Source organism: Ambystoma mexicanum, chromosome 1p, assembly GCF_040938575.1.
Source record: "Ambystoma mexicanum isolate Mex_15411 chromosome 1p, UKY_AmexF1_1, whole genome shotgun sequence".
NCBI classification, from domain to species: domain Eukaryota; kingdom Metazoa; phylum Chordata; class Amphibia; order Caudata; family Ambystomatidae; genus Ambystoma; species Ambystoma mexicanum.
This window is the reverse complement of record NC_090921.1, coordinates 1,291,253,089-1,291,280,999: the sequence shown is the minus strand read 5'-3', so window position 1 is coordinate 1,291,280,999 and position 27,911 is coordinate 1,291,253,089. Positions and strand designations below refer to the sequence as shown.

Sequence of the window (27,911 nt, the reverse complement as noted above, 5' to 3'; positions counted from 1 at the left end):
GAAGGGCCACAGTGGGTCCCAAATCTGAGAGAAAGAGAATACAGGATCAGAATGCATGATCCTGGATAAGGATTCAGAGGAGTGGATTTGATGATGGTGAGAGAATCCTACTCGGGGTAGACTGCCCTCGAAGAGCATGGTGGTGGGCGAGTACGTGCCTATGAGGTGTAGACGTCTGACCAGTGGTTCAGGTGGTCTGTGATGAGTACATCTCGGTGAGCAGGGTGGCTCCCACGGGGGTAGAGTTGTTCCGGTGCAGCGGTGGTCCATGGGGGTGGAACTAGCCGCATGCCGAAATCCTGTATGGCTATCGGGAGTGCGAGAGCGCGCATCGAGTAGCGCTGAGGTCTAGGCAGGAAAATGACCGGTGAAAAGACTGAAATCGATGCAGTGAGACCGAGTTGGGAAAAACGGCACGAGGGGTGTGGAGGACTTAGAGTGCCTGAAGGTGCGCGCATGAAGTGGCGCTGAGGTGTAGTAGGGAGCACTATATTCAATGCAGTGAGATCGTGTTGGGATCTGGGAAGTGAGAAAAGGCACGTGGGAGGTGCGAAAATTAGGGTAATTAGGTGCCTGTATGTGGCGGTGTGGACACCTGAAATGCCTACTTTTAGTTATGAGTGGAGCCCGGCAACAGGGTATAGTAAGTGCAGACTGGCAAGCCAAGTCAAAAAGGGGCGCGCTCTGGTCAACAATTAAAAAGCTAAGGTGCTGTTCCCTGGCTAGCTTACCGCAGTATGTCCGGCGTACCTCTGTATACGGGGTCCTCAGCTCGAAATGAAACTGTGAGGAGAATGCTGGCTGCTGTGTAAATATACATTTTACAAGCTAGGCGGCAGCCAATCAAAAACGCGCATTGGAAGTACCCAATGGGTACAGGAAGGAGTTTGAACCAATCGCGTGTTGTCAAGAAGGTGGAGCATAATTGAACTACTCGAATGGTGGAGCATCATGGGAGGTGTGGTCCCAGAAACGGTGCTTGCAGGCTAAAGCAATGCTGAATGGGATGCACTGAATGCAAAATGTGGAAAAGGGTGTGTAGAAAAGGCAAACCGGTTGGCTCTGAGTCTGGTAGCATTTCATAATAGCTCCATAGAGACACCTATTGTTTATTAATTATTACCAGCGGGAAGTGCGTTGTAAATATACATTTTACAAGCTAGGCGGCAGCCAATCAAAAACGCGCATTGGAAGTACCCAATGGGTACAGGAAGGAGTTTGAACCAATCGCCTGTTGTCAAGAAGGTGGAGCATAATTGAACTACTCGAATGGTGGAGCATCATGGGAGGTGTGGTCCCAGAAACGGTGCTTGCAGGCTAAAGCAATGCTGAATGGGATGCACTGAATGCAAAGTGTGGAAAAGGGTGTGTGGAAACGGGCAAACCGGTTGGCTCTGAGTCTGGTAGCATTTCATAATGGCTCCATAGAGACACCTATTGTTTATTAATTATTACCAGCGGGAAGTGCGTTGTATATACCGGTGCATGATCTGTCCAAACTGCCTATTGTGAGTGCTGGCATAATACAGGTAGAGAGGTCCACTATACATGCTGTTGAGTGCATACGCATCCATTCATTGTACGGGTCCATAAAATAAAAGGTTAATTAGCATTGGACATATATGCATGTCATATCACATGTCACCCGTGGTGGTAATTAATACATGTGTACACTTGGTGTTAACGGGAGATGCATAAGTACTGATTGCCAGATGTCAAAACAATTGGTGAAAAAACCACAGTCCATGTGAATACATGTGTGCACTTGGTGTTACATAGGTTCTGATTGCCAGAGATTAAAACAATTGGTGACAGTAATACAGTTGTTAATGTATGCAAGCTGAGATATCTATATAGGTTGCCCCTGGTGTCCCGAAATGATAAAAGAGGGTGAGGGGGTTTTTGTTTTTAGAAATGTTTCCATTCAACGGTTATATTTAAACCGTGACGTACGGTGTCCAATTTGTGAACCCATTTCTGTTCCAGTTTTGTCAGAGTCAAATTGATATCCCCCCCACGACGTTGTGGTTGGAGCTGTTGCAGCACGGTCCATGAAAATTGTTCATGAGTATGGCCCTTTTTGGTGTAGTGTTCAACGAGTGGTTTGTCTTGGACTGAGTTCTTTATGCAGGACCTGTGTTCATTAATCCTTTGTTTTACGGGCCTTTTTGTTTTGCCAATGTAGACCATGTCGCAGGGACATTTGATGGCGTAGATAACACATCTGCTCTCGCAGTTGGTGTGGTTGTTCATCTTCCATGTGAAGTCCTTGTGTGTGAAGGTCTTACTGTTGGTGGTGTATTTACAGGCGACACAGTGTCCACAACTGAAGTGACCAGTAACTGGAGGGATACTCCATAGGGTTGCAGTCGTTTTCGTGGGTTCCAAAAATGTGTGTACAAGGGTATCCCTCAGGTTCCTGTTTTTCTTGAAAGCGAACAGTGGTTTCTTCGCTAGGCTGCCCTCGTTCTTAATCAAATGCCAGTTTCTGTTGATGGTGCTCTTTATGAGATTGCTGACCGGGTTGAAGGTAGTTAAACAGACAGTCCTGTTGGTGGGATTTTTTTCTTTTGCTGTCAAGCAAATCGAGCGGTCGGTGTTCTCTGCTCTCTTCCTGGCAGTCCTGATGGATTTTTTCGGATAGCCTCTCTGTCCTAGGCGTATTTGAAGTTGTTTTGCATGATGGAAGAATTTCTCTCTGTCGGTGCAATTTCGACGGATGCGAAGAAACTGGCCGTATGGGAGGTTGTACTTTAACCCTTCTGGGTGGTAACTCGTGAAATGTAGCAAGGTGTTTCTGTCGGTGGGCTTTCTGAAAAGTTCTGTTTTCAACCTATCTCCAGATCGATAAATATGTAGATCGAGAAAGTTGATTGCTTGGTAATCCCACTCGATGGTGAACTTTATGTGGGTATTCTGTGTGTTCAGCCATTGATGAAAAGCCAGTAGTGATTCTCGATTGCCTTCCCAGATCAAGAGCACATCGTCAATGTAGCGGCGCCAAATTTTGATGTGTGATCTGTGAGGGTTGTTGTTATAAATGTTATCTTCCTCATACTGGGCCATGTAGAGGTTCGCGACGTCTGGTGCAAAGGTGGCCCCCATACTAACGCCTTTGATCTGTTGGTACATTTGTTGGCCGAATAGAAAAAAGTTTTCTCCCATGGCTATTCGGAAACATTCTATAAGGAAGTTGGTGGGTATGGTGGTGGTGTCGGTTCTTCTTTCAAGGCAGGTCGCCAGTGCTTGTAGTCCTTCCAGTTGTGGGATGGAGGTGTATAGTGCCTCTACGTCCATGGTGACAAGGATGGAATCAGTGGTGAGATGTATGGCGTCCAGGATCTTAATGGTCTCAGTGCTGTCTTTTATGTAGGAAGCCATTTTTCCGATAAAAGGTTTCATAAAAAAATCTGTGTGCAACGAAAGGGGTTCTAGAAGAGAGTCACAAGCAGAGACAATAGGTCTTCCTGGGGGTTTTGTTGCATGCTTATGGATTTTGGGTAGTATATAGAATGCTGGGATCCTGGGGTGCGTTTTGTTTAAGAACGCCCGTTCATCCTGACAAATCCATCCTTCGTCTTCGGCGTGTTTCGTTAGGTTGCCGATTTCCGCTTTTAGGCGAAAAATCGGGTCCGTGTTCAATTTCTTATATGCGGTCGTGTCACTGAGTAGACGTTGGCACTCTTTGTTGTAATCTCCGGTTTTCATGATCACAATACCTCCACCCTTGTCGGCTGGTTTTATGGTGATGGTAGTGTCTTGGTTGAGGTCCATTAGAGACTTTCTCTCGTCTCTGTTGAGGTTGTCTTGATAGAAGTTTTTTGTCGTGAGGCCGCTGGTGATGGTCTTCATCACGATTTTTTCAAACGTGTCGAATTCGCTCGGGATGGTGTGCGGAGGCGGAGTGAAGGTTGATTTGGGTTTGAAGCCTGTCATGTTATCTACTGGTCTCTCTGGTCCTCCGGTGGCGATGGTTTCGGAGTTTTGTTTCTCAGGTAGGTACACCTCAAAAAAGTATTTTAGTCTTAGAGTGCGGAAGAATTTCCTGAGTTCAACTTCTGTGTTAAAAGGGTCCGCCTTGGTGGCTGGGACAAAAGATAGACCTCTCTCCAGTAGAGTTTGTTCTGCTTTGACTAGGGTTCTACAAGAAAGATTGAAGATAGGGATGGTGGCTAAGGCTGGTTCGAGTACCACTGGCGCGTTCTCATGTATTGGCCCATTTGTTGTGGTCGTCTCCTCGGTCGGCCCCGTTGGCCCCCTCTCTGAAAAAAAGGATGTTGGGGTGGTGGTCCGGTGCTCTTGCTCCCTCCAGGTGGACTAGATGTGCTTCCGCTTGAGGAACCTGAGCTCCCAGAAAATTGCACCATGCGGTTGCGTCTATCGTAATGAGTTTTTTGTTGCTGTTGTAAGTCACTGTAGAACGTCTCTTTGAGGTAGGGATATGTTTTTTCCTCAGCGTAGTTAGTGAGGTCTTTCCTGAACTTCTGCACCTTGCGTTCCACCGTTAGTTGGTTAAATTTCACTACTTCTTCCTCCATTTTCTCCAATTTCTTCTTGGCGTCATTGATGGTTTTGTCTTCGGCGAATTTTTTCTCCAGAGTCGTTAGATCTTCTCCCTGTTTTTTACATTCCTCCTGTGCCGTGTCTATAATAAGAATGATCCAGTCACGGCTGCATTTATTGCCGACGCCGCTGAAGTTAGTTTTGAACTTGGGGTTGTCGGTGAACACCCGGGGAATATTTTTCACTTGTAATCCTTCGGGAATAATCCCGGCCTTAAGGTATTCCAGCATGAAGGTTCCGTGCATCTCTGTGCGTATCAGTTTCTTCCTTTTTTGGAGAATGGTGTCCAGTTCGTCTTTATTTGCGCCTTGCGCGATAGGTCCACCTTCTGATCCTAAAGTGGACATCGTACCCATCAGTTTCTGAAAATATTCGTCCGTGTAGGACACGATATTTACTTTGTCCATGTCGGTGGGTAGTAGGAGAAAAGACTAGGTTCTATTGTCTGCTCCTATTTCTGAGATAGCCCTACAACCGTGGGTTGTGCTAAATATGGTAGAAAATATAGGGCGCCTGGCGGAGTCCTGATTTACCCAGGTGGGTATATGTACAAAAAAAAGGAATAATCAGGATGAAGAAGATCCTACAAGTAAGCCAGTTGTGCCATGCATGTATGTTTATTTTACATTGACACAGTCCTTTTTTAGTTCATTCAACAATTAATTTTCAGGTCTTTCGATAAGCACGAAAGTTTTTTGGCATCAAACGGACAAAAGTGATTGTGAACGGTGGTAACACGGGTTAAGTGTCAACCTCTGATGTATTGAGGTTAAAACTCCACACTGAAGTACATTCCCTGTATAGATGTGATAGAGAAAGAACTATCAAGCAGGGAAAGTATACCTGAGGCTTGAAAATGGCCCCAGGGTTAGTTCACACAAGGTGTACACAACAGATATTTACACAACATACACAAGGGGGAAGATACAGTTGTGTCACGGGGATCGACACAGGTGTGTTTCGGCCAAAACATGGCTTGATTGAAGCCGGTCTATATGCTGGCCTTCGTCAGGAAAGGCACCATTGGTGGTGCTGTCCGTTGATTCTGTGGGTTTAAGAGAGGCAGTGAGGATCTTCAAAAAGGGGTGATTTAATTAATTTAGGATAGTATTGAATACTGGCCAAATTTGGCCATGGTGTTACATCTCATGGTGCAACTGAGAGACGGCTTACCTGCTGCTCCGGTGGCAGTAGCAAGCTGGGAAATATCCTCACGTGGTTGAAGGATAGTGTGTGCGTGATTGCACTTAGGAATATGCCTGAGAGTGCTTCAGGCCGACATCTCTCGGGTTCCCGCTGACTGTGAAGGGCCACAGTGGGTCCCAAATCTGAGAGAAAGAGAATACAGGATCAGAATGCATGATCCTGGATAAGGATTCAGAGGAGTGGATTCGATGATGGTGAGAAAATCCTACTCGGGGTAGACTGCCCTCGAAGAGCATGGTGGTGGGCGAGTACGTGCCTATGAGGTGTAGACGTCTGACCAGTGGTTCAGGTGGTCTGTGATGAGTACATCTCGGTGAGCAGGGTGGCTCCCACGGGGGTAGAGTTGTTCCGGTGCAGCAGTGGTCCATGGGGGTGGAACTAGCCGCATGCCGAAATCCTGTATGGCTATCGGGAGTGCGAGAGCGCGCATCGAGTAGCGCTGAGGTCTAGGCAGGAAAATGACCGGTGAAAAGACTGAAATCGATGCAGTGAGACCGAGTTGGGAAAAACGGCACGAGGGGTGTGGAGGACTTAGAGTGCCTGAAGGTGCGCGCATGAAGTGGCGCTGAGGTGTAGTAGGGAGCACTATATTCAATGCAGTGAGATCGTGTTGGGATCTGGGGAGTGAGAAAAGGCACGTGAGAGGTGCGAAAATTGGGGTAATTAGGTGCCTGTATGTGGCGGTGTGGACACCTGAAATGCCTACTTTTAGTTATGAGTGGAGCCCGGCAGCAGGGTATAGTAAGTGCAGACTGGCAAGCCAAGTCAAAAAGGGGCGCGCTCTGGTCAACAATTAAAAAGCTAAGGTGCTGTTCCCTGGCTAGCTTACCGCATATGTCCGGCGTACCTCTGTATACGGGGTCCTCAGCTCGAAATGAAACTGTGAGGAGAATGCTGGCTGCTGTGTAAATATACATTTTACAAGCTAGGCGGCAGCCAATCAAAAACGCGCACTGGAAGTACCCAATGGGTACAGGAAGGAGTTTGAACCAATCGCGTGTTGTCAAGAAGGTGGAGCATAATTGAACTACTCGAATGGTGGAGCATCATGGGAGGTGTGGTCCCAGAAACGGTGCTTGCAGGCTAAAGCAATGCTGAATGGGATGCACTGAATGCAAAATGTGGAAAAGGGTGTGTAGAAAAGGCAAACCGGTTGGCTCTGAGTCTGGTAGCATTTCATAATAGCTCCATAGAGACACCTATTGTTTATTAATTATTACCAGCGGGAAGTGCGTTGTAAATATACATTTTACAAACTAGGCGGCAGCCAATCAAAAACGCGCATTGGAAGTACCCAATGGGTACAGGAAGGAGTTTGAACCAATCGCCTGTTTTCAAGAAGGTGGAGCATAATTGAACTACTCGAATGGTGGAGCATCTTGGGAGGTGTGGTCCCAGAAACGGTGCTTGCAGGCTAAAGCAATGCTGAATGGGATGCACTGAATGCAAAGTGTGGAAAAGGGTGTGTGGAAACGGGCAAACCGGTTGGCTCTGAGTCTGGTAGCATTTCATAATGGCTCCATAGAGACACCTATTGTTTATTAATTATTACCAGCGGGAAGTGCGTTGTATATACCGGTGCATGATCTGTCCAAACTGCCTATTGTGAGTGCTGGCATAATACAGGTAGAGAGGTCCACTATACATGCTGTTGAGTGCATACGCATCCATTCATTGTACGGGTCCATAAAATAAAAGGTTAATTAGCATTGGACATATATGCATGTCATATCACATGTCACCCGTGGTGGTAATTAATACATGTGTACACTTGGTGTTAACGGGAGATGCATAAGTACTGATTGCCAGATGTCAAAACAATTGGTGAAAAAACCACAGTCCATGTGAATACATGTGTGCACTTGGTGTTACATAGGTTCTGATTGCCAGAGATTAAAACAATTGGTGACAGTAATACAGTTGTTAATGTATGCAAGCTGAGATATCTATATAGGTTGCCCCTGGTGTCCCGAAATGATAAAAGAGGGTGAGGGGGTTTTTGTTTTTAGAAATGTTTCCATTCAACGGTTATATTTAAACCATGACGTACGGTGTCCAATTTGTGAACCCATTTCTGTTCCAGTTTTGTCAGAGTCAAATTGATATCCCCCCCACGACGTTGTGGTTGGAGCTGTTGCAGCACGGTCCATGAAAATTGTTCATGAGTATGGCCCTTTTTGGTGTAGTGTTCAACGAGTGGTTTGTCTTGGACTGAGTTCGCCTGTAAATACACCACCAACAGTAAGACCTTCACACACAAGGACTTCACATGGAAGATGAACAACCACACCAATTGCGTTATCTACGCCATCAAATGTCCCTGCGACATGGTCTACATTGGCAAAACAATAAGGCCCGTAAAACAAAGGATTAATGAACACAGGTCCTGCATAAAGAACTCAGTCCAAGACAAACCACTCGTTGAACACTACACTAAAAAGGGCCATACTCATGAAACATTTTCATGGACCGTGCTGCAACAGCTCCAACCACAACGTCGTGGGGGGGATATCAATTTGACTCTGACAAAACTGGAACAGAAATGGGTTCACAAATTGGACACCGTACGTCACGGTTTAAATATAACAGTTGAATGGAAACATTTCTAAAAACAAAAACCCCCTCACCCTCTTTTATCATTTCGGGACACCAGGGGCAACCTATATAGATATCTCAGCTTGCATACATTAACAACTGTATTACTGTCACCAATTGTTTTAATCTCTGGCAATCAGAACCTATGTAACACCAAGTGCACACATGTATTCACATGGACTGTGGTTTTTTCACCAATTGTTTTGACATCTGGCAATCAGTACTTATGCATCTCCCGTTAACACCAAGTGTACACATGTATTAATTACCACCACGGGTGACATGTGATATGACATGCATATATGTCCAATGCTAATTAACCTTTTATTTTATGGACCCGTACAATGAATGGATGCGTATGCACTCAACAGCATGTATAGTGGACCTCTCTACCTGTATTATGCCAGCACTCACAATAGGCAGTTTGGACAGATCATGCACCGGTATATACAACGCACTTCCCGCTGGTAATAATTAATAAACAATAGGTGTCTCTATGGAGCCATTATGAAATGCTACCAGACTCAGAGCCAACCGGTTTGCCCGTTTCCACACACCCTTTTCCACACTTTGCATTCAGTGCATCCCATTCAGCATTGCTTTAGCCTGCAAGCACCGTTTCTGGGACCACACCTCCCATGATGCTCCACCATTCGAGTAGTTCAATTATGCTCCACCTTCTTGACAACAGGCGATTGGTTCAAACTCCTTCCTGTACCCATTGGGTACTTCCAATGCGCGTTTTTGATTGGCTGCCGCCTAGCTTGTAAAATGTATATTTACAACGCACTTCCCGCTGGTAATAATTAATAAACAATAGGTGTCTCTATGGAGCTATTATGAAATGCTACCAGACTCAGAGCCAACCGGTTTGCCTTTTCTACACACCCTTTTCCACATTTTGCATTCAGTGCATCCCATTCAGCATTGCTTTAGCCTGCAAGCACCGTTTCTGGGACCACACCTCCCATGATGCTCCACCATTCGAGTAGTTCAATTATGCTCCACCTTCTTGACAACACGCGATTGGTTCAAACTCCTTCCTGTACCCATTGGGTACTTCCAATGCGCGGTTTTGATTGGCTGCCGCCTAGCTTGTAAAATGTATATTTACACAGCAGCCAGCATTCTCCTCACAGTTTCATTTCGAGCTGAGGACCCCGTATACAGAGGTACGCCGGACATACTGCGGTAAGCTAGCCAGGGAACAGCACCTTAGCTTTTTAATTGTTGACCAGAGCGCGCCCCTTTTTGACTTGGCTTGCCAGTCTGCACTTACTATACCCTGCTGCCGGGCTCCACTCATAACTAAAAGTATGCATTTCAGGTGTCCACACCGCCACATACAGGCACCTAATTACCCGAATTTTCGCACCTCCCACGTGCCTTTTCTCACTCCCCAGATCCCAACACGATCTCACTGCATTGAATATAGTGCTCCCTACTACACCTCAGCGCCACTTCATGCGCGCACCTTCAGGCACTCTAAGTCCTCCACACCCCTCGTGCCGTTTTTCCCAACTCGGTCTCACTGCATCGATTTCAGTCTTTTCACCGGTCATTTTCCTGCCTAGACCTCAGCGCTACTCGATGCGCGCTCTCGCACTCCCGATAGCCATACAGGATTTCGGCATGCGGCTAGTTCCACTCCCATGGACCACCGCTGCACCGGAACAACTCTACCCCCGTGGGAGCCACCCTGCTCACCGAGATGTACTCATCACAGACCACCTGAACCACTGGTCAGACGTCTACACCTCATAGGCACGTACTCGCCCACCACCATGCTCTTTGAGGGCAGTCTACCCCGAGTAGGATTCTCTCACCATCATCGAATCCACTCCTCTGAATCCTTATCCAGGATCATGCATTCTGATCCTGTATTCTCTTTCTCTCAGATTTGGGACCCACTGTGGCCCTTCACAGTCAGCGGGAACCCGAGAGATGTCGGCCTGAAGCACTCTCAGGCATATTCCTAAGTGCAATCACGCACACACTATCCTTCAACCACGTGAGGATATTTCCCAGCTTGCTACTGCCACCGGAGCTGCAGGTAAGCCGTCTCTCAGTTGCACCATGAGATGTAACACCATGGCCAAATTTGGCCAGTATTCAATACTATCCTAAATTAATTAAATCACCCCTTTTTGAAGATCCTCACTGCCTCTCTTAAACCCACAGAATCAACGGACAGCACCACCAATGGTGCCTTTCCTGACGAAGGCCAGCATATAGACCGGCTTCAATCAAGCCATGTTTTGGCCGAAACACACCTGTGTCGATCCCCGTGACACAACTGTATCTTCCCCCTTGTGTATGTTGTGTAAATATCTGTTGTGTACACCTTGTGTGAACTAACCCTGGGGCCATTTTCAAGCCTAAGGTATACTTTCCCTGCTTGATAGTTCTTTCTCTATCACATCTATACAGGGAATGTACTTCAGTGTGGAGTTTTAACCTCAATACATCAGAGGTTGACACTTAACCCGTGTTACCACCGTTCACAATCACTTTTGTCCGTTTGATACCAAAAAACTTTTGTGCTTATCGAAAGACCTGTAAAATAAATTGTTGAATGAACTAAAAAAGGACTGTGTCAATGTAAAATAAACATACATGCACGGCACAACTGGCTTACTTGTAGGATCTTCTTCATCCTGATTATTTGTGAGAAGGCATGAGGTTTTAGCTAAAGGTTCGCAGATTTTAGGGAGTCTGGCACGGAGTTTGAGGTTTCTCTGATGGAGACTGCATGGTCTGGTGTCCAAATTATTCTGACTTGGGGGTTTGTTGTAAAAGGTCACAAGATAAGATGTTAAAGCTGCTAAAGGCAAAGTATGTGTCATAGTAGGATTTAGTATGTTGATTAGGTTTAGGATGGTCCTCAACAGGACAGTATAGATCATTGGCAGATGCATAATTTGCACATATGCAAAGATATACTCCCAGGCGTGACAGTATGCAACAGAGAGCTGTGTCGCAACAGTGCGTTGTGATTGGGGGACCACCCTCTTAAGTATCTTCTCCTTGAGTCCCTGACCCTGATGAGATGGCAGACCATCCAATCCATGTGGTGCGAGAAGCCCGGTGCAGTAACTGCTCCAGCTCTTGGGGTGCCACGCTTCTAATGCAGGACTCCACCTGGGCCGCCGAGACTGACACTCTGAAACTTCGATCATTGTATGGACAGAAAGCACCATCTGGGGCTGCAGGCTCAGTGTCTCCCCAGCTCCCTGAAATATGGATCACCAAGTACAGCAAATAGCTGCAGGCCGGAAAACTGATTGTTATGCATTGCCCATTTCAAGATGTCTGCCAATATGTGTAACATTGTTTGCTTTGCAGGTCCGATGGTTGGGATTTCTCAAAACAATCATGGTAGTCGAGCACTTTCTTCAAGTCATTTGATTACACAGCAGTATAAAAGTACTCCCAGCTGGCGACAAGGAGAGTCACAACTCTGCTCCTTGGCACCTTTTGGGCTTACTACACACAAATACCCAGACTCGCTTTAAAGTGGAAAAGGTTGCTCTAATATGACAGGCCACAGCTCATAAAGAAACGCTAATCTGGCTCCTGGCCTTACAGACTAACATAACCGTTTTAACAAATTGCCAAAGAATTAAATAAATAAAGAATGCCCATTCCCCACAATTAAATAATGAAAGCATTTCAAATTCCTCCCTTCCTATCCCTTGCTACCTTCCGTCTCTTTAAAATCCCCTCAACCTTCATTCCTGCTTTTTCCCATCTTCTCCCGAGGCCACGCCCCTCCTTCTTCAATATCTGTTCCCCCTCTTTGTACCCCTGGGGTAGCCCGTTCGTGCAAACAGCACAACCCCCTTCCTTTACCATGCTAGTACCCCATTGTGCTTCCCCCACCCCTCCTCCAAAGGGCCATGTCCCCGGCATCAAGCAACTTGTTATTCCCGTAAACTTCCCTCTACACCAATCTCCTCTTTCCTAGGACCTGCAGCCAGGCTGACCTGCCACATCAGCAACAATGAACCTTACATCACGTCGCCCCGTCTAACGCCCAGCCTGTCACACAAAATCTACCAGACCCTCTGTCCCATTATAACCCTTCACAAAAACCCTGGTCCTGAAAATGGGGGTAAAACAAAATTCCAAATAAGGTCCCACCCCCGCCTTCAAATAATAACCAAAAAAGGGGTGGGAGGGTGGGGACAAATAGAAACGCTTTGCGTTCCCCCCGGTACCCCACTTCTGCCTTTTGATTACTCATCGCTTGGTCCTAACTTGAGTTTTTTCAGAAGTATGATCCTTTTGAAGTCTTTTAGCACTGTTTTTTCCATATGGAGTTTTTCCCCCATAGAAAGGAGTATTGCCCCTGGTCTAATTTGCATATCTCTGAGTGTAGTGCCTCAGGGAATAGTTTCCCATATTTCTGCTTCAAGAAGGAAAGAGGATGGTTGTGTGGCTTGCAGCCGATCGGGAAGACGTGGCCAGTACTGATCTGTGCCACAGTCCCAGTAAATCCTTAATTATTTGAGGCAAATTGTTTTTCTTCCACATGTAAGGGGGTCATAACGCAATTCCAATAAATGTTCTATTACAGTTTGCAGTACTTGCCGTTAATTACCTAGGGAAGCAGATTGTGAAACACAAATAAGATGTTTTAAGACTAATCAAGAGCCAATTAAGAGGAGATTCATAGCAGACGTGGCACAACAAGCTATGCTGTAAACGGCGGCCATGTTAACAAGTATGAGACTCCCTTGCTTTTTGTACCCTCAGACCCCATCCATCCAAGCTTGAACCCACCGCACCTTCAATATCAAACCTTGAGCCCGACATTCACTCAGTGTTACCGCCTTCCTTCTCTAGTAGCCAGCCCTGAGTAGTGGTAGATGCTTTTTTTTAAAGTGGAGAGTCATAAAAACGTTCCCTCAATTGGCCAGCGCGAGTGAGTGCAGCAAGCTTTCTCAAACAATGTGGTGTAGTTCGGGAGGCTTCTCCCTCGTCAAAACGTTCTACACGGTAGGTTCAAATGGTGCATATTTCAGCACAATTTTGTGAAAAGTTCATAGAAAAAGCCACACAAATCACAATCAGTTCTGAAGGGAAACATAGGAAAACTCTAGGGGGTGCCAGGTCACCGACACTACATAGGAGCATTTTGTAAAACATGTGCTGACTGTGAACAAAAAAAAACATGAGGTCTGTCTCAATAATGTTTGCCAGAATTGTCCTTTTGAACACATGTTCATGTTTCCATTACCCCACAGCATATTTGAGCATTTCCCTGTAAAATACATGTTCATGCTTCCAATGCCCAACATTATATTCCAGCATCTCCTTATAAAACACACACATCTTCACAATGCCAGTGCACAATAATATATGCCAGCATTGTCCTGAAAAATATTTTAAGCTGCCCTTAAAAAAGCATGCCATTGTAAGAACATATTTCCATGCTGGCTATGCCAGATATCTGCCAGGACTGCCACTCTAAGGACACATTTCTATGCTGTCTTTGCCCAGTATATACCAACATGCCACAGGTAAATTGTTTCACAGTGCCTTTACCCAAAACGTAGACAAGCATTCCCACTGTAAAAAAAAGATGTCCTGTCCCTGCCCTCCACACACTTTCATTCATGCATTATCTCTCTCTCTCACACACACACACACACCACCACAAACACACACACACATGCATGTAAATGCAGGCACGACCAAGCATCCATGCATGATAGAACACGCCTAACAGCTAAGCGTATCCGGCCTACTGCACATGCAGCCGTACAGACTAAAATACCTGACGTACCTCAACACCTCTACAACTAACATGCGGCGACCACCACCCAAAAGGAATTTGGGATATCCATGCCACAAACTCTCTCAACAATAGCACTCTATCTCTAAACCCTCAACAGCACCCACCCATGTGCCTGACCTTTCTTGGGCTGCTTAGTCGAGCCTTGCCAGCCACCCAAGTCCTAGAACAGCAACATGCACACACGCACTACTAAACTAACTCCCTAGGATTTTCCAACGACATCGACTGCGGTCACCAAGGGCGTTCAACCAAGGAAAAGCGCATTTAGGCCACATAAGTGGGGAAAGAGTGCTATATAAATAACAAATACAATACAATATTTCTTTTTTACTTACCTCTGCGTAGGGGAGCCCCAGAGAGACCACTCCTGTTCCATGCCACTCTATTCTCTAGGCAGGAAGTTGGAAACGGAGGATGCTAATCAATGCCTCTTCCTGAGTTCTGCCTTGTGTGCATGCCCTGGGGCAGTGATTCACAGCACCCCGCACCCCCACCCATAGCACTCCAATGCTGCGGAGTGGCCTCTGCTATCAATGGTGCCTGCAGTACCTCATCAAGCATTCCCAATGGACCATGCTTGACTGATTAAGCATAACTTTCAAGCCAAACATGGATCATTTGGCATGCGTGGGCCAATGCAGCCAAATGGGGGATCTGTCAGTTTTTACCTCACCCAGTCACTTAGCTCCCCCAAAACGAGTGTCTGGGCACTGGCAAGTTCTCTATTATGGATGAGATGTCACTAGGCCGCAAATAATTTCACCCCCAGTATTAATACCTGGGAATCTTACACATCCTGTACCCAACTTGAAACAATAATACGCTCAGTATTCAGGTGCATGACCATGATACCCTCTAAACCTGTTAGAGTATGTTTCATTAAAGGTGGTAGCATATATTTTTAGTTTGGGCTATTAGGTGGCGCTTGCACCACTTATAAGACGCAACTATTGCATTAGAGTACAGATTGGGAGAAATGGCATAGGAAGAGGGATATGATATGATCACTCATTTATAAGCGCCTGTACACAAGTGTTTCTAGGTGCGAAAAGACAAGGGAGGGAAGACAGAGGGAGGACAAAACAAATTATTTTACTAGGCCTTGTGTCATTCAGATCGTGCAAGTGCAATAACAAGAAGTGCATGGGGATAAGGGAGGGGGAAGTGCAAGGGAGAGGGGAGGGGAAAAGAGGGCAGCAATGCTCTGATTAAGTGCAGCCAGGGCAGCGCAGCTCTGGGTAGTTTGAGGAGAACAAGGGTCTATAGGGTTACAGTTACAGGCCCTAAGTGCGTGGTAGGCCCGGAGGCAGTGCAAGGGTAACTGATCAAGAAAGTGCCCAGTACACAGTGAGAATCTGAGGGTAGCCAAGCAACCAGTTGGTACAGCAGACAGGTAGGTCAGGAGGCGTGGGGGGAGAGAAAAAGCAGATGAGAAGTGGAAGGTTTTGAGCTGCTTCTGGAACTTCAGGTGGTCCAGCTCAAGTCTGAGAGGGGCAGGGAGGCCGTTCCAGAGGGAGGCATCTGCAGAGAAGAGAGATCTACCCCCCACTCTCTGCCTGGAGAAGCATCTAACCCTTAGAGAGTTGGAGGTAGCTGGGCGAAGGGCTGGAGAAGGAAGGTATTTTGGAAGAGAGAGTTGGATGTAGTGCGGGCCCCAGCCCCAGAAAGCCTTGTGGACAATTCCAAGGGTCTTGAACTTGATACTTGCAGCCACCGGGAGCTAGTGGAGAGATTTCAGGGCTGGAGAGATATGGTCCATGGTCTTAAGGCCAATGATAAGTCTTGCAGTCCTGTTCTGGATTAGTTGCAGAGGGTGGAGAGTAGAGGAAGGCAGATTGAGAAAGAGGCTGTTGCAGTAGTCCACCCTAGAGAGAACCAGGGTTCTGGAGACAGTGAGCTTCTAGGGGAAAGTGAGAAAGGGAAAGGTCCCTTTGAGGAGGTGTAGCTGGTAGTAGGACTTCTTGGTGACGTCTGAGATGTGAGGAGAGAAAGGGAGAGTGGAGTCGAAGATGACAGCAAAGTTTTCTGCCTAGCAGGAAGGCAACGAAGGGGCCCCAAGGCAGGCGACCAGAGAGAGAGGGAATCCCAGGGCCAGGGGTCTGAATGAGAAGGATCTCCGTCTTACTGGCATTAAGGCAGAGATCGTTGGAGGTACACCAATCCAGAATGGTGGATAGACAGTCAGGAATGGGCAAGAGAGGAGTCTGAGGGGATCCTGAAGGAAAGCTGAGCGTCATCCCCATAAGACTGAAAGTTAGAGAACAAGGTAGAGATCAGGTGGGCCAAAGGGGCCAAGTAGAGGTTGAAAAACAAGGGTGAGAGGATAGAACCCTGGGAATGCCACAGGTAGAGAGGGAGGTGGCAGAGAGAAAGGGACCAAGTTAGACCTGGGAGGGGCAGTCCAAGAGGAAGAGGTCAGCCACTCCAGGGCCTGATCTGTGAGGCCCAGGTTCTCACAGAGTTGATTGATCAGAATGGCATGGTCAAACGTATCGAAAGCAGAGGAAAAATCAAGGAGGATGAGGACAGAAGGAATGCTGGAATCAAGGTTGGAGAACAGGTCTTTACGTGTGTTCAGGAGAGCAGTTTCCATACCTCTAGCAGCTCTGAAGCCAGACTGATGGTCATGTAGACAACCAGAAGATTTCGGGTGGAGTGTAAGCTGGGAAATGGGCAGTTTTTCCAAGAGTTCCAGGAAAGGTGTGATGGAGATTGGCCGATAGTTTGTTGGGCAAGTAGGATCGGCAGACGGCTTCTTGAGGAGTGGGTGCACAAGAGAGTGCTTAAGGGTAGAGGGGAAAGTTCAAACACAGCTTGTAGGTGTTGTTTGGGTATTTCCCTATCCATTGACTGCCCATGGACATGCTAATCCCTATGGCCATTCCCACCCAGTTCCTGCCCAAAACCCCTATTCATGGGAACTCATTGAGCTTGTTTTAAACAAGTCTTGCCATCAAACTTTGCACTCAAAGCGCCTGCAAGTGTTTTTTCAAAGCAGTCTTCTGAGCGTTACTGACTTAATTGGAGCTGTAAACCGGCTACTGCGGTAATAAAAATGTCTTACCCAGATCTGCCTTCATCCAATCGATTTTATAAGCACTACGCGTGCCCTTCTATGAATTTCTGTTAAAAACAATCATTTGCAGCGCCAACAGTTTTGACTTGCGAATAAGTATGAGGCATTTGCCAGGCACTCATACAATTTTGCACCTGCTATAATCAGTGGACAGTTTATTTATTAATTCATTGATTTATTCATGTATATAGCACTCCAAACCCGTAGGTATCAGTTAATAGCACTACGGCAGTGCCTGGCAAGTGCGTTTCCCATGCCTACATAAAAGCCTAAACTGTTGCATTGCCAATGTTTGATTGTGTTGTTAGTTCAACTCTTCCATAACTCAGAGCACATGTACAGCAATGTACACACAATCAATCCTTACTGAGAAACAACATACCCGTCAGTCTCTTGGTAGAACTCGAAGATGTGGCAGGCAGCGTAGGGTGGGTGTCGGCCATTGAAGACTCTGAGTGCCCCCTGCAGGGCAATGATGGTGCTGTCATGCTAGGGGGGTGGAAGAAAGATATTTGTAAACTTTGCAACACACATGATAAAATGGCCTGTCTTTCCATCCCAAAGGCACATTTAAACCCAACCACTTCTGAAGGGTGACCCAGAGATGTGCAGCACGTCAGTCATCCAGAACGTCACCTCTTCTTTGCCTGTGCATTATGGATATTTCCACATGGACGATCAGCCCTTCTGTACCACTGCACAGATGATGTCAACCCCAAAGGGCCTTCACTCTCTCTTTACCTGTGTACTACTGCTAAAATCTGGCAACTTCAAGTATTTTGCATCTGTGCAGCACTGATAGTCGTCCAAGGATACTGATATATTATGTATCCATGAAGCACTAAAATCATCTGTAAATGACAAAATGTGTTCCAGGTCTCGGGAGGATAGCTCAGGGGCAACACGCTCGCCTTGGAAACACAATGACATGGAGCAACACAGGTTTGATCCCTGGGTCCGTGCTTAGAAATCTCTGGGTATTAAGTGCATTATAAATAACCAATTACAATTACAGGTAGGGTGCCCAGGGACATTAATGCAAATTCAGGTTCTCAATGGTGTTGCAAAGCAATTTATTATAGGCGTTTATCCAATGTGCATTATTCTGACCCCTAGTGGTTTGTACAAAGAGTGTCTTGTCAAAATGGAGGATATTACTCTGCTCATAAAACTCTGCAAGCAGCTACCCAAACACGCACCCAAGCTCAGACAGTACAGTGCAGAGTGGGTTAAGGGCACAGCAGACAAGATGTTCATGCTATGGCCACAAGGGGGATCACAGTCGAAGGTAGTTTTGCAGTATATTACAACATATTTGCATGCTGCATACACGAGTAAATAGTTAGACAAACGACTAGCGAGTTTAGAGCTCTGGAAGATGTATCAGGAGGAGAGAGGAGTCACCTCCTGTAGATTGGATACTTAATGTATGCAAAGAGGGGGTGAGGAGCCTTCTGCTCCCCCTGCCGCGCCTGAAGCAGATACCGATAGTAAGAAAGATGACAGGCTGTACCCATTAAGGGAGCTCAAGGCAGCAACGGGATATAGCAACCCTGCATATGAGTCGCCGGGCAAAGCAGCGACGAGGGCCCAAAGAATGTTCCCGAGCAAGATATAATCTCTAAGGTCCCAAGGGACAAGGAGAGACGCGACAAAGAGAGAAGCGATCGACCAAGTACATCCTTAGATATAGGACGGGAAATAAAGAGATGGAAAGGAGAAAAAGAAAAGACTGATGAGTTAGCGCTTATACAGAACAAATGGATGGGTTGTCAGATTTTGCTCAAACTCGATGCTAAGAGCATTGGGACGTGAGGCAAAGGGAAGATCGAGATGAACAGAACAAAAAAAATAGAGAAATAGAGCAAAGATTGAAAGATAATGGGACAAAAAGAAAGGATAGACAAAGACTGGAACAATTGTATGAAGATGAGCAATTGAAAAAACAAGAAAGAGCAGAGGAACAGAGAAAATATGACAACAGACAAAGGGCAATCGAAGAGCAAGAAAGATTAGAAAGGAAAAGAATGGAGGAAGAGGAAAAGGAAATTAAGGGATAAAAGAATGCAAAGACATAGAGATGAAGAGATACGAAGGGAAATGACCGAATGGACATGAAGAGAAAAGAGGAAGACAGGGTGACAGAGGAAGCAAGAAAACAAAGAGAATTTGTTTACAAGTTCGAATGAAAGAGAAGGCAGAGAGCACACAACTTTGATCGCATGGAAAAGGAAGTAATGGATCCTAATCCAGTAGTGGCATGGGAGGATTTAGAAGAGTTCTTCCCAGCACACGAGCCAATAGCAGGTCCGTCCGGAGGAAATCTGGAGAATGAGTTTAACTCTAGAAGTATTGGGATGCAATCGATAAAGTGTATCAATATATGAGGACTAGGAATGTACTGCAGGGCAAGTGTAAAAATGATCGACTCAAGAGTACGCACCTGTACGACAAAGAGGGAGCCTCATGTAGTTTTGAGCCCAAAGAGCTGTCTTTAGATAGACTGACTCTGAACAGAGGTTAAGAGGAGAGAAGTCACACGAGTTGGGGACAGGATATGTCAGACGAGGATAGAGAAGCCTTCCATGGGGAGGAAGGTAATGTATGTGACCCTGAAGGGTGTTTTTCAATGGATAAGGAAGTAAGGTGGTCAGATCTAGAACTACCCAAATCTCGGGCATCAGGATCATTGATGCAGTAAAATCCACCTAAAGGGCGATCCCATGCTCAGAGGGGGGACTCGCCACCGTATGTGAGCAGGCTAAGGTCGCTGCCAGGGAGAAGGCGGTGCAGAATCATTGTCCCTGCTATGGATAGTCAGACGATGGGTGACAAATGTGAGTTTGTGATTTCACAGTTTTCTTTGCTAGAGAAGGGAGGAGCGAGACCACAGTATATACCTTGGCTACAGATGGATAAGGACAATTTAAGGTGCAAACTCCCGAGTTTAACTTCTGGTGCTGGGAAAAGGATACACAAATTTGAGAAAATGACGGGAGGAAACACATTAGCTATAGGGGACATTAAAGGTCTCCTGATTGCCATTGTTGGGGCTAGGGCTGATGATATTCGGTTAGAGCAGGATATTCCAGTGTTACTACGATAAACACTGCTCACGACGGGGCACTGTTCAATAACTGTAGGGCGACAGCCTGGAAAGCGCTTAGAGTACTGTATGCAGAAACATTAGATATGGGAGCTATAAAGGCAAAAAAGATGCAGGAAGGGGATGACCCTCTTTTTTACATTGAGAATTTCCAAGAGCAGGGGGCTTTGGAGACACGCGAATCTTGGGGGAAATCTATACCTGTATTTTATCATATATTGTGCCAAGGGCTGCCAGAAGCAGTGCAGAAGCAGCTCAAGAAATTGGTGGGCATGGAAGCAAAGCCATGGTCAGAAATACAGCTGACCATTGCGCATTATTGCAGGCTCTTGCAAGACGAGAATCGAAAGAAGGATGATGTTAGGAAAGGTGAAGAGGCAAAGTAGTACAGAAAAAACGATCCAAGTATGCCATTGAAGGTGCAATATAGACTAGTGGAGACGGGTCTCCTTCACAGCAAGCGGCGAACATGCCACAGGTGAATAACCAAAGGTAGTTTGATAAAAATATTAGTGGATTTGCACTGCGAGGAAGGGGAGGCTTTCGAGGTAGGGGCTTCCAGAATAATCAGGGAGGCTTCCAGAATAATCAGGGAAACTTCCAGAATAATCAAAGTGGGTTTCAAAACACGCAAAATGATAATCAAGGCATGCAGGAGGGGCATATTAGAAAACCGCCTCATATATGTTGGACATGTGGTATGACAGGGCACTTTGCTCCCACCTGTAGAAGTAAAGGAGTCATGCAGGATGGACAATTCTCAAGAGGGGGGACTACAAACCCGCCTGCGTATTCACAGCAGAATGGAGATGGGTTAGCTCAGAATCAGACAGTGCAACAAACACAAGCACTGAGAGTGCAGCAAGTCTTTCAAACACAGCAGGCAACAATGAATCCGTCACAGGGGCAGTCACAGCAGTCACCCATACAGATAAAGCAGAGCACAAACATGGGACAGTTAATGACTCCTAGAATAGGAGGTGTTACTGTTAATGGAGGGAATCCTTTTACAGGTACAGGGATGAGAATGTGTCCACAATAGGACAGCTCACTGGGAGACTTGATGTATTTGATAATATCTGTGATGCCCAATCCTCAAGAGGAACCGAGGGTTGACGTCAATATAGGAGGCAAATCCTTTTCGTTTTTAGTAGACACGGGTGCAACACGCTCATGTATACAAGAGGGGACATTTTTCCATGTCTGGGTTCACAGGAGCTACAAGTAGAGTTCCTTTTACTGACGCAGTACCAGTCTCTATAGGAGAGTGTGACATGTCTGTGCCATTATTGTATTCGAGGCAGACACTGGTCAATATATTAGGTCGAGATCTAATGACCAAGTTGAACATGACAAATTCGTTCACTGATGAAGGCATAGTGTGCTCAACACCTAGAATGTATTATTTAAACGTTAGTGAATTTATTATGGCATTTGCAGGACAGGTGGCCGTACGAGTAGTGCCATTAGAACCAGAAGTTTTTCACTATGGGGTACGCATTCTGTTGACATGGCTGCCAGGTTTAGTGGGTAAAACTGTGAGAATACCTGATGAATTTTTATTCAGGCCAAAGATACCTATGGATGAAGAGGAAGGATGAGTCTTTCCTTTAGAGTTGCAAGCAGCTATAGTGCGAGGAGAATTAGCTATGCTTGATGGAGTTGATTATGAAGGCAGACGGTGGTGCACAGTGATTGCCATCGGGGAAAGGATACAGATTGACTGACGTCACTGATGAGGATTTGTTTAGAGATCATCCATCAGATGACAAAGTGATATTTGAGATGAGTATTACTTATTGGGTCAGAGCAATTAAACAAGAGGTTCCTCCGAAAATGATGTTAGCACAGAAACGCCCCGAGTATTACGATAAAGATATTGTGAAAGGGCCAGTTTCATTATGGACAAAAGGCCCCTATGACATATGCCTATTGAAGGGGGCTTGATAAGTGAAGATTAAATTGAAACCAGGAGCAATTTTACCTCGGGCACGACAGTATCCTATGTCTCGAGAGGCAGTCAAAGGTATTTTTAAGACAATGGGCCTCATTACGACCTCGGCGGTAGCCATGCCGCTCTTGGCGGCATGGCTGCCGCCGAACTCGCGTCCAGGTCCCCAAAATGTGGAATTACCGGGCCATTCCGAGTTCGGAGGGCCCGGTAATTCCTCCTTCTAGGAACCCGGTCCCGGACCTTCCCCATTCCCATTTCAGCCCCGATAGGGCTGAATGGGAATGGGCGAGGGAGCAAACAACAGGCCGATTATGAGCAGCCCGTTGTTTGCTCCCTCCTCCCCTCGTGGGACCAGAGTGGGTCCCGCGAGGGGACCTTGTAATCAGGCGGGATGGGGTTGACGGTGCTGGCGCCTTTAGCGGTGCCATTAACCCCATCCCGCCTGGGTTATAATGAGGCCCAATATCTGCTATGGTGGAACAGGGCATCCTAGTGACGTCAGAGTCATCATGTAATACAGCAATGTATCTGATTAAAAAAGGGAAAAGGGGTCATGGCGTTTAATTCAAGATTTGAGACCTATTAACCAGATTGTAGAGGCCGAGTTCCCTCCAGTTCCCAATCTGGTGACAATCTTACGTAATATACCTGTTGAGGCACGATATTTCACTGTGATTGACTTAAAAAATGTGTTTTTCTCAATCCCATTGCATAAATACTCGCAAGATCTGACATCATTTACTTTCTGCCAAACTTGCCTGAAAAGCACTCAGTTACCCAGTGGTACTGTGAGTCCCCATCGATTTTCAGTAGGGTCCTACAGATGGACTTAAGCAATATTGGTTTAGTAAGTGTGTGTTTCAGTACGTAGATGACATATTGGTCTGTAGCACCTCCGAGGAAGAGTGCAGATGTGATTTAGTGCAACTGGTGATTGTCCTTGCAGACAAAGGATATAAAGTAGACAAGGAGAAGTTACAGTACTGCCAAGAAGAAGTGCTGTACATAGGCCAGTTAATTTCGCATGAAGGAAAGAAAGTTACTCCTGAGAGGGCTGAGGCTATTTTAAAAATAGTAAAGCCACTCACGATAAAAGCACACACAGAGATTTTTGGGACTGTGTAACTATGTGAGAGTATGGGTCTTTGATTACAGTTTATACATAAGGCCCTTGTTGCAAGCTTTGAAGAAAGCACAGGCAAATCAGGAAAAGATTGTTTGGAATGAGGAAATGGAAGAATGGTTTGATGAATTGAAAAAGGCAATATGCACAGCTCCAGTTTAAGGATTCCCAATTATGCTGAGGAATTCTTCTTATTTTCAAACACGAATGGCAGTGTTATGGCAGCTGTAATCACGCAGAGAATCACGTTGGGGTACAAGCCCCTTGCATCTTATAGTGGGATTCTGGACCCAATAATGAAGGGTCACTTTCCTTGTGAACAATCTTTGGCAACCGCTGTGTAAGCAATTGAGAAGGCTGCTAGCATAATGATGGGGTGTTCTATGACGTTATTTGTTGAGCATGCATTATTTGCCATTTTGAAAAAAACCTAAAGGCATCTTAACATCTCAAAGGGCTTCTGCCTACCAGGTAGTAATATCGAATCCGGCGATAAAAATAGTCTGATGCAGAATAGTGAATCCTGCCACTGTAGCAGAACCACTGGCAGAGGGCAAGCGTGCATATGATTGCTCAAACTATGAGGAGTTCTATGATGAGCTCCCAAGAGTGAAGGAGAATGCGTTGGTAGCTGGGGATATTATCTTTATTGACGGTTCTTTGAGAAGTGATCAAAATGATGGACAAAGATATACAGGTGCCGCTGTGATGAAGCACATGGAAAATGGAGAGTTTGAAGTACTGATAAGTGTATGACTAACATCTCACTTTTTGGCACAGACTGCAGAATTAGTGGCGCTGATTGTCGCGCTCAAGAATAACGCAGACCAGGAAGTGTACAGTGACTCCGCCTATGTGACGTTGATGGTACACACAAGGCTAGCACGTTGGAAAAGGAGGGGCTACCTCCGAGCGGACGGCACTCCAGTGCAACACGCAGCCTTATTGGACAGACTCATTAGTGCACTACAACTCCCAGTAGCCATCGCAGTGGTTACGTGTGCAGCTCACACTAAAAGGGCAGACTTGATCTCACGTGGAAAAATAAAGCAGATGAGGAAGTGAAACGTGTTGCATGTACAGAAGTTATTATGTCGTTTGATGCGCCTGATATGAATGAAAGCATGGTGGTGATGATGAGTGTGCCTAACTGTTAAAATAATGTGTCTAGAATTCAGTTGGTAGAGATTCAAGGGGAAGCGCCTCAAGATGAAAAAGACTTGTGGACGTGGAGAGGGTGTTCTTTAAACCCCTCTGAAGCACTGTGTGCGACAAGACAGCACTGGTAAACCGGTGATGCATGTAGCCTTATTAAGGGTGGCGTTGGAACAGCAACACTACCCTGTGCACGTTACTAGAGAGAGTCTCGCTGCAACAATTGCAGAGGATTATTTTGTTGCAAATATAGTAGAACACATTGCATTTAATGTAGTAAATTGTATCGTATGTCAAAAGTTTACTGCTGGGCACACATTGCACACAATAGTTATTCTGAGAACTAATGGTCCCTTTCAGCATTTACATATCAACTATGTCGACATGCTGAAAGTATGGAATGGATAAAGATACAGATATATGATCGTAGTGGTATGTCCTTTCTTGAGGTGGATTGAGCTGGACCGTGTACACACCCAGATGCCACCTGTGCAGCCAAATTTTTAGTACAAGAAGTGTTGTCTAGATGGGGAATATGTGAAGTATTGAGATCAGATAATGGCCCTCATTTTGTTAATGAAGTCTTTGAACAAATAAGCTTGTTGCTTAGCATAAACCACAAGTTTTCATCAGCGTATCACCCGTAGTTGAACGGGACCTGTGAGAGACTCAACGGCTTGCTTAAAGAGATAATAGCTAAATTAAAGCTTACCCTGAAGAAAAGATGGTTGCATTGTCTACCACTGGCATTGTATGCGTTGAGAAATCAACCGGGTTCAGACCACCATCTTACCCCCACGAGATAGTGACAGCAAGGTGAATGAGGACACCTCTCACACCTCCGTCTAGAAGTAGAAGTGATGCGCAGTCGACAGCAGAATTGTTAGGGAAGGAGCTATGTGACTATCTCACAGGCATGACTTCAAGTATCTATGTCATTTCAGATCAGCTCAAACGAAAGGGGTGTGGGGCAGCACAGAACACAGAAGGAGATGCTACAGCAACCGTAGTGTTAGGCGATCCCCTGCACACGCACACCAGAATACTGCTCACATTTCCCCAACACCTCCCTCCAGGGTTCGAGGCTCATGTGAGTCGGTTTTCCCAAAGGACCGAAAGCTCCGCACCAGGTGTGCTTTACGGGCTCGATTGCAACCCTTCCTGCACTGGCAGTTGCCATGGAGAACATACAGCAGAAGGGGCGGCGTTACATCTCCACGCCGACCACGTGATCCAGAGTGGCGTTCCTCACGTGACCTTGGTGGACGTCACATGACCCCGAATCGCACAGTATATCAGGCTTGAGACACGGAACACTCATTGCTTCTCAGCTGTCTTCAGACCCTGTTTGGCGTTACGTTTTGCTTTACTGTATACCTTGATCTCGGAACTCTAACTTGGACTCCTTCGGATTACCCCTTTGTACCTTTGCTTGGAACTGTTTACCTGTTGCTGGATTTTGGACACGACCCTGACTTGCCTTTGGATCATCCCTTGGTACCTTGCTGAACTCTTACACCATTTCCCTTTTGGGATTCAAGTCTCGCCGTCAGTCCTACAGGTGGCTTATCCTGCATCCACACTTACCTGCGGTCCTGTTGCTCTAGGGACCGCCTCATCTGAGTCTCGAACCTCCCTCCTAGGTTTCCTGGGTTTTCCAAACACCAGATAGGTAAGACTATTCAGATCCTTTGGTTAACGTGATATATTGTAATTGCCTGGTACTTAACCTCGTTCTTTTTGACAGCAGCATCGGTGTTCCAGAGGTTCCGTGGATCCGGGAAGTAACACCTCCCACCTGTGGCCCCAAAGGTCGCACAGTGGGTTTCTTTTAGTTCCCCTGTGCGTCACTTGAGGACAGAGGTTTCAACGGTCTACACGACACTCAAGTCAGAACAGACTGAGAAGCCGTATAGTCGTGTTAGACAATGCAGGGATCCACGGAAGAACCCATAGCTGCTTTAGTTCAGGCGATTACAGTATTAAGGACAGATATGGCCGCCGCGAATACGGTGATTCACCAAAGATTAGATTCCATACAGAGTGTTCAGCATTCTCTTCCTGCAGACCCTGAATTCGGGGATGCTAGCACTTCAACCACACCTCCTCCCTTGGCAAATATCCCAGCTCCAACTCCGGTGGTCCTCCCAACCCCTTCCCCCCTGGCCGCTCCTGAACGTTATCAAGGTGACCCCAAGAAATTCAGGACCTTCATCAATCAGTGCAAATTACATTTCTTGTGCAGACCTCTGGCCTTTCCTAATTCCACTGCTAAAGCCGCCTTTGCCCTTTCCCATTTGGCCGGGACTGCTGCCGCTTGGGCTAATCCTTTATTGGAGAATAATAGCCCGGTTCTTTATGATTTTGATTTGTTAGTTCTAGAAATGTCTCGAGTCTTTGATACCAGACACAAGGCACAGTCTAGGGATTTGGAGTTGTTAGAACTAACTCAGGGCAGAGGGACCTTGATAGATTACATCACCCGGTTCAATCAATTGGTTGCCGAAACATCATGGCCGGAAAGCAAGCGGGCAGTTATCTTTTATAGGGGGTTGAGTAACGTAATGAAAGATGCTTTAGCAGTGACACCTTCCATGCCCACTCAGTATCAGGAACTAGTGGATCTTGCTCTGCAGGTAGATGCACGGCGATCAGAGCGCAGAGTTGAGTTGGGGGTTTCTTCCCATCCTACAGTTTTCAGTACCCCTGCTTCCAGTACTGAAGAACCTATGCAAGTAGGAGGTTTACGTAGCCTTATTACAACATCTGAGAGAGAACGTAGAAGGGTGGATAATGCATGCTTTTATTGTGGCACCACGGGACATTATGTGAAGGAATGTCCTCGACGTCCCAAGAAGAGTCAGGTTTTTCGGACAGCTCTACCTTAGATCCGGAGACCAGGTCGAGTGTTCAGTCTTCATCTCCGGGTACCCCTCTTGCCTTTGCTCGTGTCCAGCCCATCTTTGTACAGGCCACTCTTTGTCCCTCTACAGGTATTTCTCATGCAGTCACGATCATCATTGACTCAGGGGCCACTGGGAACTACATAGACATTGCGTTAGCCCATTCCCTCAATCTACCTTTAGTGGTAAAAACCCGACCTGAACCTGTTCAGGCCGTAGATGGCACTGCACTAGTCTCTGGTCCTGTTAGACACCAAACTGCACCTCTATTGTTGACCATACAAGACATTCACACAGAGACGTTAAGTTTTGACTTGATTACCACACCTCAATTCGGTACCATATTAGGAATACCATGGTTACGTGAACACAATCCTCTGATTAATTGGCAATCAGGCACGGTGCTCTTCGAGTCTGAGATTTGTCA

General features: G+C 46.2%; 1 protein-coding gene across 1 annotated transcript in view; it reads right to left on the bottom strand.

The window, feature by feature from the left end:
• The window catches only part of LOC138453024 (testicular acid phosphatase homolog), a 193,815-nt gene that overhangs the window by 31,516 nt on the left and 134,388 nt on the right, over positions 1-27,911 (bottom strand). The window contains exon 9 of the mRNA XM_069605444.1: positions 17,626-17,732. Coding sequence (XP_069461545.1) covers positions 17,626-17,732 — 107 coding nt within the window. The remainder of the gene's footprint in view (positions 1-17,625; positions 17,733-27,911) is intronic.